Source organism: Podarcis melisellensis (genome assembly GCF_964234715.1).
Source record: "Podarcis melisellensis genome assembly, chromosome: 1".
NCBI classification, from domain to species: Eukaryota; Metazoa; Chordata; class Lepidosauria; order Squamata; family Lacertidae; genus Podarcis; species Podarcis melisellensis.
The window spans coordinates 104646305-104659447 of NC_138528.1; the positions used below are offsets into that span (position 1 = coordinate 104646305).

At 41.0% G+C, this 13143-nt stretch overlaps 1 protein-coding gene across 6 annotated transcripts in view; it reads right to left on the reverse strand.

Annotated features, from left to right (window-relative positions):
- CCDC148 (coiled-coil domain containing 148) overlaps window positions 1-13143 on the reverse strand; it is a gene marked incomplete at its 5' end in the record, with an annotated part of 102149 nt that overhangs the window by 18025 nt on the left and 70981 nt on the right. For all 6 annotated transcript variants that reach the window (XM_081929043.1, XM_081929042.1, XM_081929041.1 and 3 more), the window contains one exon: window positions 4745-4885. In XM_081929043.1, coding sequence (XP_081785169.1) covers window positions 4745-4885 — 141 coding nt within the window. The remainder of the gene's footprint in view (window positions 1-4744; window positions 4886-13143) is intronic.

Sequence of the window (13143 nt, forward strand, 5' to 3'; positions counted from 1 at the left end):
ACAGAAGGGGGGGAAACTGGCTTGAGGAATTGCTAGGTATGGCAGTGTTTGCTATAGCATTCTGCTCTTCCATCCTTTTTAGGGGCAGGCATTACAGACGGCTTTATCCCTGCAAACATCAAGAAGGAAGCAGGTTATCTTTGATCTAAGAGTTTCATTCCACACATCCAGAAAAGAGCAATATTTAAATAGCAGTAAAACACCCGGAGGTATACATGCTAGATATGAGCATGTGAATGAAAGAGACAAGAAAAGGCAACAAATGCAATGATGGTCCATTGGATTTTTTTGCTTTTCTCTTAAACACACCAGAATAATTGGAAGCAGATGTCAAAGGAAGCAGAATAAGAAAAACTGGAAGCATTTGAACTATCCGATCAAAACTAGCACCAATGAAAGCAAGAGCCAGTACTATAATATGAGAAGATATATAGAAAACAACTCTACCATATTTCATAGCTGGTAATTTGGCTGTGATGTTTATAGAATGACATTCAACAACTATGGATGTTTGCTCTGAGCAAAGGCTAATTAATAGGACAAGTGCCGCCTCTGCTGTGAAAAAAAATCAGTCTACATAGAGATAAACCAAAGCTTAATTAAATTGAAAGAACTGATTTTTCTCTTGAATAAACTCAAAGGGGAGGGGGTGTCCAATTTCCCCTGCTCTTTAAAACTCTTCATTTCTTTGAGGCAAAGAAATAGCAATCACCCCAACTTTGTTTCTTCATCTCTGGACTGTCATGGTCTCAATTAAAATACAATTATTAAACAACAATGTGGTGCATTTTCCACATATTTAAATGAAAGCAATACCAAAGTACAGGCCAAATTATAGGATATTAGGTGTTCCTGGGTCAGTGACTAGAAATGGGCATATATATATTCCTTTGGATTTTAGAGGAGGAATTGGCTTCTCTGAGAAGGCAATAGATGGAAAGTATGGGATTCCTGGAAGCAATACTTCTTTTAGTGTACAAAGTCCACTTGAATGCCCCACCACATCTGTTCACTAATTCACACGTTTTTCGGTGGGTTGGGAGATGTATTTAGGAGAAAATGAGGATAGATGAATTTTCTGATTGTAGAATATGAATTGTAAAGGCTGTTCCCAATTGAAGTTCAATGAGCAATTTCAACTGATGTTAAGAGACTACTGCATCTGTGTGACTCAACCCTTGGGCAAGTGATAACAGCAGAGCTCAGTGCCTCCTCCAATTGATATTAGTTTTGTGAAGCCAAGAGGTGCTCAACGCTTGTTGGACAGCTGGTCTACATGACCAAAATATACCGATCTGGCACAGTTTTCCTGGTCACTGTTAAGACGAGAACTAGTCCTCTATCGATCCAGACCAGACTCTCTGCACATGGAAAATGGGCCAAAACCCTAAAATGTATTTTATATAATTGATTATTTCGATTCTTTGTATATCATATTGTTGTTTTATTGCTATGGCTGACGCAAAGAAAGATTGATTCATTCATTCATGGAAAATGGGAATGACAAGGTGAATTGGCAGAAAAATGGGGTCTTCTCAAGTAATTATTACCAGGAAGAAACTGCAACTTAGCTCTCCCATAAGGTAAAGGTAAAGGTAAAGGTAAAGGTAATATTCTTAAGAGAAGCAAAACTGTGATTAACTCAAAAAGCATATGATTTACAATATTTACCCTGTAAAAGGAACAGAAGATGCACCATTCAGTTAAAATTAAGATGGCAAATATACATCAATAATTTACAGCCAACAAAATTAATAGCTTCATTAAAGAACACACACACACACAAATGAATCCAAATGAATGTGTTAAATGTCTAGGGTGAATTTTAAGTACATAAATAATTCTTTGGTTTCCCCTAGTGTTTTACGAGATCCTAAACAACATGAACATTTCTATCATGTCCATTTTACTGTGAGCCCGGTGGTTGGAGGACTTAACTATATATTCTGAGGGTTTTCAAAGTCACTCTGACTTACACTAGATGGCAGTCTCCACTCTAACTGGGTATCTACTAAATCTACTGGGCTGATTAAATAAAAGTAGGATAAAATGCTGGCCTCAGCATTTTCTTGATGTGGAAGTCAGAGTGCCATCTTACACCATTTTTATGGGTTGATAGGTCCTGTAGCAAGTCTCTGGTGCTAACTTACATTTCAGAGCTGCACATCTCACTAGATTTAATACTTATCCAGCACCCCATGAGTTTTGTGGCCACTTTCAAATGAAAGCAGGAGACAGTCAACCTCCTTGCAACCTTTGATCTCTACAAAACTGATGAATCTACAACCTTGTTTAGGAGCTCTGCTTAACACCTTCAGAGTCATGGAGCATCTAAGTTATATCTTCATGCCTCTTTAAATCCTTCTAAGACAGCTATCTTCAGTGGATTAATTCCAGTGAAGCCACTGGAACTACCCAGAATTAGTGGCTTGACAAGCAAATTCAGAGACCTTTTCGTACAATTACAGCTCGCATAAGAAAACCTAGCTTGCAGCATTTTTTTAGCTTGCCAGAGTGTTTACTGTTATGTACAATTGCTTCCAAAGCTATCACTTTTAATGCACTTATTTCAATAGATCATGTCAAATCTATCAGGCAAGCATTTCCTGAAATGCTGATAGTTTCAGCAGATTAGCATTTACCAAACAGGGTTGAAATCTAATATAGATTTTAAGTATCGTTTTATTTAAGCTATTTTATAGGCATATTAGGATGATAGCAGCAACTTGGTATCTCTGATTACTACCACAGTTCTGCTAAATATCACTGGACATGTTTATGCCTTATAATAAAATCTGTCCTATTGTATTAATTGCCTGTTTTATGCTGTATTGTCCAATACATAAATCACGCTCTCTCATAAAATGTTGGTAGGGTCAACAGTCGTTTTGGAATAAACCTGAATAATAATAATAATAATAATAAAACTCTGGTCAGCATTATATATATTACTACTCCAAACTGCAGCAGCACACCAGCTGTATGGAGCAACATACCTAATGGTTTTTAATAGATTTTTACACATTTTTATTGGGCCTACTTAGTTTCCCAAAATGATACATTCTAGACATAATCTGAAAGCATTTCGTGGTAACCTAATATGGTTTGCTGACTTATGGAGTTGTTGCTGTTGACATCCGTTTGTCTTGAAAGACAATGGAGTGTGCTTCCATAAATGAAGTTGAACCACTGGAGAATCACAGCACCTGCTGTGGCTGTTGAGACCAGTAACTCATAACTGCTGCCTCTTGTGTTATTTTTCCTGTGTTAACAGCACTGTAGTGACCTCTATGGGGCACAAGCTAGGGCATTGTGTTTGGAGGTCCTGGGCTGCCCAGACGACAAGATCCCCCCCTCTTCATTGCTGATGTGGTCCAAAGGAAACCATAACAATAGATCTGGCGATCTGGCAGCAGCCTGGCTGCAGGAATTGCGGGAAGGATCTCGTAAAACACTAGTAATAGTAGTAATGGTTGCAGTAGTAGCAGGGTGCGGGTGGGGGGAAGAAATAAAGCAAAACAAGGATATCCCAGAATACACACACAGAAGTGCTTGTCCAATGCCTTTGGATCCTAGCCAGGGCGAAATCATTTTTCAAGTTCTGTTTGCTAATATACTCTGCCTCTAAAACAGTGGGTTTAGAAATGTAAATAAAATAACAGGAGACAGCCCTTGCTAGTCTTCCTCTTGTCACATATTTCAAAATGCCTAAAACAAATGAGCTTTACTGAATGGGGGCAACACCTTCCTGTGAAATAATTAGATTTGCCTTGCTTTTCCTCGATAGCCGAATACATTTGTACAGGAACAAATCATTTGCATGCAGCAAAATGCAGGAGTGATAACATCCATGCAGACCTCGGGAGTAGTGATAAAGGTGCTTCTTGTCTGAATACAGTTACTCTTTTTAATTTGTATAAAACACCCAAATAGTACAAGATTGAGCTCTATGTTTTGCCTACTTATGTTGCTTATGAGGAACTAGGAAAGAAATACATTAAGCTGTACAGTTAAAACCTGGAAAGCCAAGCTAAAGGGCGGCTATTACAAAGTTGTCCCTTTTTAAAAGGTTGCTCCCCCCCCCCCCAATAATGAACAGGATGCTGCTTTGTGAAAATATCTTTTACTTAGTAGCTGCAATGCTGGAAATGGAATCCAGATAAGAAGCAGAACATATACTTCCTATGGTACCCCCTTTTTTTCCTCCTCCCCCAGTGTTCAGCAAAATGAATGCTAATTCAGATATATGGAGTAATATCCACTTTTCTTCTCTCCCTTACTACAGGCAATGGGCATCAGGCCCGCTGTTCACTGAAGCTGTCTCTGTGATGCTCCAATTGCAGTGTGCAGACATTACATTGTGATGCTTATTTGGTGCATTGCAGCATACCTTGCTGCAGCACTGGGAACCACAGTGGTCTTTGCCACATTAGCTCCTGACAGCAAAACCTGCCAGACATTATTTCCTCTCTGTGACAGTGTAGGAGACACATGCATATGCCTGGAACTGTGCTATTAATAAGAATGCCAATTAAACAAACTTGGTATGATCACAGTAAAAATGGCATGGAGTTTTCAAGCTACAACAAGCCCTGGCAGATCTCCACTAAGCACTCATTAATCTCTGTAATAATGTTAGGGACTGTTTACAAGGGTATAAAGTATCAAGATCAATTAACGCTTTAAATGTATTTAACCGTTTAACACATGCCACATACACACACACACCACACACTTTGCATACTTTTTCTTTGTCCTCTGCTCTCTGAAGCATTTCTTTCTCCTTGTGAAACTTCTCTTTTTCATCTTCTTCTTTCTTTCTCCTGGCAGCGATAGCAGCTTCCAGTCGGGAAGCCTCTTCCTGCTGTACACGCCACTGGAGGACCTAAACAAAGATGGAGATGTTCCAGTTCAGTTAACAACAGGTTAAAAAACAGTAACACCAAGACAGCAGACTTTTCTTTTTTTAAAAAATGGATTGGCTTCAGCAATAGCAAATGGCCAGCACTAGGAAATGAAGAGGAAGTGGACTAGAGTCAACATTTGTTTATGTATTTGATTCTATCCCATCATTTAATTCAGAAGGATCCCCAATGTGGCTTACACAAAATAATACAACAAAGAAGCTTGCAGGCGTCTTCTAACTCCTCTGACACATAACATCGCTCCAAAGTCCTTCTCTGCCTGGGATGGAGAGGGGAGGATTGGGGCATGATACTTAACGGAGTAAAGGCTTCCTCCTATCAAACCTGACCATTGGCCATTATGGCTGGGACTGTTGGGAGCTGGAGTTCAAAATCATCTGGAGGACCACAGGTTCTCCATCCTTGGTTTAGGAAAACAAGCTAACCTTCAACTGTTGTATGAAGTTGGCTTGTTTCCCTGTACTGCGGTTATGATTAGCTACAGTTTAGGGTTTGGATGTAATGCTAAACTGCGGTTAGTTGAAAACAGGAGTAAAAATCTGAAATCCCTTCATGACAGGTGAGAAGAGGTTTAGTGTTACATCTGAAGCTGGTCAGTGTTGCATTTTGAAACAATACAAAAGCATGCAAAACCAAACAGTGTTGGGAGTACACAACAAGAAAGCCTTCCTTTCAAGCCTCCTTCAGCTGAGCAAACAAGAATCTGTCTCTAGCCCAAGGTCATATTCATATGCAGGGGTTTAAATTGGTAAGTGATGCAAATGTAAGACCTTCCTTGAATAGAATACACATTCCAATTTCTCTACTGCATTCTGTCCTTCCGGTAACATTCGCATGCAACACAAATGTGGAGTTGTATTCTCATTGTTTGTAAAGTGCCACAAACGTGGATAGTGCCAAATTGTTGGTGTCTGTCTGTCTCAAGAGACTATGGAGTGTGCCTGTGGGGTAAAGTTAAACTGCTGGAGAATCACAGCGCTTGCTGTGGCTGCTGAGACCAGTAACCCGTAACTGCTGCCTCCTAGTAGCATAGCATGGGGGGCTGGGGAAGCCGTCGCCCCAGGTACATCTTCAGGAGGGGGGGCGACCAGGTGCCCCCACAACAGGATCCAATTGGAGCATAGCTCTACTATGCAAGGGAGCTGGTGAGGCAAGCTTCCTTGCATCCAGCTGCGGCTCTGCTCCCAGGTCAGGTCTGACCCGGGGGTGGACTAGAGAAGAGTCGGCAGAGAGCTACTGCCCCTCTCCTTGGCTGGGCTGCGGCATGCACAGCTCCGCTGTAGCAGAAAGAGGCTGCAATGCGCGCCATGACTGGCCACAGCTACTACATACCCAGGTCAAGCCTGACCTGGGGGAGGAGAGAGGCTGGAGAAATGCAAGGCACCCAGCTGTGGCTACTCCATCCTTGGGTCAGGTCTGACCTAGCGGTGGAGAGAGGCTGCTACTGCTTCCTCACGGCCAGCCCAGCAGCTCTGGCGGAGATAGGAGAGTGGGTGGTAACTCTGCTGCCCACTCTCCTGTACTGGGGTGCATGGGTGCGCCCCCGCACTGCTTTGCGAGGTGAACCGCAGCAGGCTCCTTCCCGTTCTACAATTCAGACATGTAAACAAGACCCAAGACTGAAAAGCCAAGTTTCCTCAGGAAGCAACCTACCCATTCAATCAATAAAACTATATTTAATTAAAAGCATGTAGGTATTTAATCCTCCAATTTTGTTTAGCACACCTTTTACTCTAGTCCCCATGACCCTGTTTTAACAATAAAATGCCAACTGAAAACGTAAATAGGCTCATAGACGGTATGAATCTTTCTTTGTGTTTATTTACTGTTTATAGCTCTGAGTAAATAATATGGAAAATAAGCTGAAGGTCAGCAGCAGGATCCTTCATGCAGAACCACCTCTCCGCTAACTTGTAAGATTCAGAGGCAAGCTGCCAGAAACCACTGGTAGGAATTTTGCATACCACTTCCCTGCCTCAAAAAGTTCCTTTGAGGTACACAGGAGCTTAATACTGCATTGTAATAAGCTTCCTGCCTGCCTTCAAGGACTTCCTTAAGCGCTGCAAAAATGTGCACACAGAGCTAACACCTCCATTGAGCTGAATGGGGAAGCCAGGCGTGTGCAGGAAGCTATGCACAACCACAGGGCACACCATACTCTGGATCGTTGGAGAAATCAGATTCTATATTCTGTCACTGCTCCCAATGTTTTATGTTTAGATACATGGTAATTATTTTCAAGCATCCTTGGTGGTGATCCTCATGCAGCTCTCTCTGCTGAACCGTTAGACATATATTTAGATCAACTTACAGAAGAGCTGGGGGTTTTTAAAGTGTTTATAAAAATGAGATACATGTGGCCTTCTGCCTGTGGAAAAGCACTCTGTTGAAAAAATCTACAATAGTTGCTTAGTTACTGTGCAACAAAAGTGTACCAGAGGGTAAGCTGTATTTCTTGGAATATATTGAGTTCTTAAACAACTTAGGTAATAATAAGCAATGGCATATTAACATAAATAATCATTAGATGGAATTAGTACACTACTAAAAAAAAATACCCTTCACCTATTCCAAATAATTTCCGTTTCTAAAATTGGGAAGTATTATTTATTCCATTTGATTACGCACTGCATACTAATCATTCACCAGCAAAATAGATTACTGAATGTAACGCCTGCCAATCACAAACTCCCAGAGGAGTAAAGGAATCGAGGAACGCTGCAGCAAGACTGATCTTTATTACAATGCGGAGGTTGTAATGGAAACTACAATATAGACAGTGAAATTGCTGCTAAGGATCAATAATCTTTGAAGTTTATTTATAAAAGTATCTTATCTCTCTCACACACCCATGCAGTGTGCATTTACATTCCACCAATGATATACAAACATAGGCATTGTGCAATGTCCAAAGGTAACTTTTTAAAGAATCAGAGGTTATTTTAAAAGAAAGGTTTTTTAAAAAAAATCAAATACGTATACACTAAATCTCCCAGCTTCATTCACAACCCAGTTAAAAATCAACAGAAATGCAGCCCGGTTCTATTCATATTTATTGGGAAGTTAAGTCCCACTGTGTTTAGAATGACAGAGTCCTCTGTGTGTGTGTAGAACAACAACCTGGCAGCAAGCCCAAGTACACATACTAGGAAGGAAGTCCCCCTGAATTTAGTGGGAATCATTTTCAAGTAAACATGCTTAGAATCAAGCTCCAAATTACCGGTAGCTTATCGGCATTATGGATAAGATTACTACTATTGTGTTGTCTCAATAATTCTTCTATGAAAGACTTTGTATTGCCACAATTCAGACATGTAATACAAAGCAGCAAGGTATGAGCTTGAGCTATTTAATGCACATACAACCCACTAAGGAAGCCCTTGTGCCATCCTGCATTTTGTATTTCTGAGGTTCCTGAGAATACAATAACCTGTATGTAGGCAGCAAAAATCATTAGGAAAATGAAGCCATTGTATAAAGTGTAGAGGCTTTCCATGAGAAATGTCAGCGCAAGGGAATAAGTGGCTAGAAGTAGTTTTGCTGTTTTTTCTGCCAAGGAGATATTGTAATCACCTATTTAAAGCAGATCATCTGCAATGAAGTGTGGAATGATCATAACGAAGGAACCAGGATCAAGTGCTATCATTACAGGGAAACAGCACAAGTTAACAAAATGTGTCAGAATTTCATTACGATATCCTATTTTCAAGGACAGCTATAATACCCTGATGTTTTTCTAAGTCTCTCTCAGTATAGATTTTTAATACAAATCTTTTGCTTTCTGGGTTTCTAAACAGAATTTGATATTAAAGCAGCTAGTTCGGCCATTTGTAACCTTGAAAAAGCTAGCAAACTCTGGCTTCCATTCAGTCCTGGAATGTATAAACAAGCATCAATGTACAGCCTTTTTATGCAAACATCTCCAGAACAAACACAATGTGCAGGGCTCTTTAGCTGAACTTTGAGGATGCAGCAACAACAGTCAAAAAAAGGACATGAACGGAACACAGAGGAACATATACAAGGTGTGACCGGAAAGTTCGGTGAATGGTCACAGAAATCGGACAGTGAGAAATATTCTAACATACATACCTTACAGGCCTTCAAAGTAGGCCCCCTCTGATACAATGCACTGTTGACAATGTTCATAGAACTGTTGGAAACTTCTGGAGAAGTCCTCGTTTCATACTGCTTTCAGTTCCGTAACAGCAGCTTGGACATGTGAAATGTTGGAAAATCTGTGCCCTTTCAGTGTGTATTTCAGTTTTGAAAAAATAAAGAAATCTGGTGGGGCCAGAATATAGAAGGTGGGACAACTCGGTAACCGCAGTAATGATTTCACACAGAATATGCAATTCTTCTGCCATCATTCGGACAGACAAACGCCAATCCTGCTTCAATAACTCATGAACTCTGTCGACATTTGCTGCCGTTCTGCTTGTTGATGGTTTGCCAGACTGAGTGTAATCTTCGATGGTTTGCCGCCCTTCACGAAAATGCTTAAACCACTCATAGACTGTCTTTCGAGTTACAGCTTCATCTCCACACACAACTGTGAGCATTTTGTGGGTTTCCAATGCCAATTTACCCAATTTTAAAAAGAATTTCATATTGACTCTCTGCTCATTTTCAATCACAACACACTGCACTATTAACAGCTACTAAACGCTACCGCATGAATGTAGGCCTGTCAACAAATGCCAAGACACCTGCACATATGTTAGCTGAGATACAGACGAATCCCTCCCACGTGTCTCCACACGTGTCTCATACGGGGGTGATTCACCCTACTTTCTGGTCACACCTTGTACAATCAGCCAATGAGAGCTCTGGATGGCAAGACTGACGCCATGACAAGCTCCAGGGCACCATCAAAGATGAAGTCAAGCTACTGGCCAGACCAAAGGGAGGCACCTAGAGATGGAAGGAAATGCTATACTCAAAAAAGGCTGGCAAAAACATACCCATGTATTTGTGGGTACCTTTGTATCTACCAGGTTTGACTTTGTGTCATGCCAACCAGCTCACAGCACTGCACTTTTCCTGTTTTTGAAAAACATTCCTTTTCAATTTAAGTTATATGCTCCCAAATACATGCAGAATATTGAATCAACTCGACTGTTAAGAAAAACTGAATAGATTGTCTAATAAGTCATTTCCCCAGTCTAAATTCCATGGGTTCCAAATATATTCATTTTCTTTCCCTAGCTTGTGACAAAAATCAAGTTTGCTGCCAAGATTTCTCCCTTCTTCCCCGCCCCAAATGAATAATATTTTTTTAAAAAAAAACCTCTTATTGACACAGGTTCTTATCAAAAACAGCATGATTCGTCTTCTAAAAATGCACTTGCTCGTGAAGAATAGAGCCACAATTCTATGGGAACTGAATGTAATCAGAAAACCTGGTGCTGATGATAGCAAAAATGCATCTTACATTTTAAAGCCTTTAGCGTAAAGGGGAGCTGGCTGAGGATGTGGAGGTCTTTTAGCATACCTTGCTGCCATTGAACAAAAGTGATTTAGTCAAGCCAGAAGACAAAGGGTTGTGGTGGCAAGATAATAAGAGTAATAATGATACAGAGTGTAATTGTAGTGCTAGAATTGTAATATTACATCTCTATAATTACAATTATGCTTCTCAGGGAGGCAAAATATCACAGGCTGGCAGAGGTTATGCAAGAAATGAAAGCCTGAGTGCTTTCTTCTAATTCTGAGGAATGATTAAATAAACTTTCAAAAGCTGAACTCCTTGGACTTTGCATTCGCGATTGGAGAGGAATTTCACAGCTGACGTAAAAATATCCCCCTGATGATACATGACGGGAGGAAGAAATACATGACGGGAGGATAATACATGACGGGAGGAGTCGTGGGCTCAGCAGCACAGATGGCCCCCCTGAAAGATGAAATGGCCAGGCTGGAGATGTCACAGCATGACTGGAGTGGCAGAAACCTGATACTAGCCCTAACCCCATGAAAGTGCTGCTGCACAGGCTAGGGTAATAGCAAAAGCAGGCAGGACACTCCCTGGAGTGGCTGAGGAGAGAGCAGAACGTGTCTTTGAGCTCCTGCTGGGGAGCAAGAAGACGACCCCACTTGCCCATGGCTACTCCTCTCCAGCTTGTACTGGCAAGGGCTGGGTGACAGCCACAAACCTCCCAACCGTGACCAGCCAGAAGGTATGCTGTTGACAGGGGTCAACAGATGATGTCAAAGGAGGCTGGTTTGAGGTTAGTCCAGATTTGGGAGGCAAAAAAGAGCAGTAACTTGTGCATGACACAGACTGACAGAGTGAATGAATGACTGCAGTCAATGGCAAAGCCTCTCATCTCCACCCTTTGGCCTCAGGAGGTGGTACCACTGCCTAGTGGTGATATAATGGGTTTCACCTCCTGAGGCCTATATTTCTACTTTTGACAAGTCCCGTCTAATGTTAGACAAGAACGCTAATGGGAATAAAATGAAAAACATTTCCTGAAGAAAATAAGCTCTAGAATTAAATATTTGGTTTTTTTTAATAATAATAAAAACATCATAGGAGGTGGGTTAAAAGGTAACCCTGCCAGATAACCTGGTGGATCACTATGGGTCAGAAAAGACAATGCTGGGCTGTATGGATGGACAGTCCAACCAGATCCAAGGCATGTTCCTATGTTTCTACGTGCAGGCATCAGAGTTACTCATTGTGGCATGCTACCCATTAAATATAATATGACATCTTCCAGGGACACCCTCCATAGTATCCCATCTTTGGGTGTTACTCATTATGCAGTGACGTATGATGATGATCCTATTTATTTTGCACTGCTTGCGCAATGCCAGTCTCTCTGAAATCTACCTGGTGCAACCCTTGAATTCATTTCCTCACCAGATTAAAACCTGGTTATTTACTCAAACTTTTAGTAAATGCTAACCTCTCAAGTTTAGGTTTGTAATGACAGCTGCTCACATTTTAAGCTCACTTACTGTGTTATTATTTTACGTGTTTCCAGTTTGTAGCTGGACTTGTTACTTTAATTATTTGTGTACCCTGCCCTGAAATCTTTGGGTAGGAGGTGGGTTATAGATATTCTAATAAATTATAAAACATTTCCATAATCAGTTTTCTGAGAGCTGTTAACCCTACTAGTAAAATGAAAGCTCAAAGTGGAATGTGTATATATACACATACTGTATGTACAGTACATATCGCTAAGGTGAACATTCCATTAGTGCAAGGATTTCTTCTTGGACCATGATGTGTTCTTCCGCTATGCACCCTCTAAATCTGTTCTCTGTCCCACTATGTACATATATGTACATGCACACCCACCCACCATGGTATGGATTGCAAGTTTTTGCTCTTTCTGATGCAGTTTCAGGAAACTGTGTAAACATTAAGCGTGCTGTTTCAGTATTAAACAATCCTGATTGTTAAGCTAATATTAAAGCAGTAGGGAAACTGGCTCGCCCACAGCCTGCTTCACAAATGAGATCACATTTTAGCAAGGCGGCGACTGCCAGGAGCAATAAGCTTTGAATGCCAGTTGTAATTAAAAACTTTACTTTCAAATATATTTCACAGTTTATACATGGTGAAAGGAGGATTTGCAGACTGCACACAGATTGCTTTGCTACACAGAGGGGATACTTCTTCATAGTCAGTTAATTATCTGACTAGTGTACACTGCAAGGATGCAAAGTGCACTAAGCATGACTAATTAAGGCAACAAATTGTATGTTATGGCCCAAAATTTTTCATCCCTTTCCAGTTGTGAACAGAAATTCCCCCTATCGTCCATATGCACAATGAAATAAAAATGCTGTTACACCAATGAGGAAAATGAGTTCAGAAAGATTACAGTTTCCTCCTTTGTGCTGTGACTCTGATGAGCAGAGAAAATATGGCAAAACGGTGGAATAACACTACTTCAGAAATGTGACTGCTCACCAACTTTCTCATAGCAGGTGAAGTTAACCTTCCTCTACTCATGGTCCTCTAGATCACAGGCCAAAAGTATGATTTACAGGCCAGTTCACACACCTCCTCTGTAATCAATCACTTTCCCCTATGCATTGCAAATGAGTCATCTGAACCAAAGGCCCCAAGCATAAGATACATTTTTCAAAGTTTCCATTTCACCCATGTTTCACCAAAGCAGAGACTGCTGCCAGTAACCGATGGGGAGGGGACTGAGGCGGCAGGGGGTTGCTGCAGTGTGGGTGCAGCAGCAGAGCC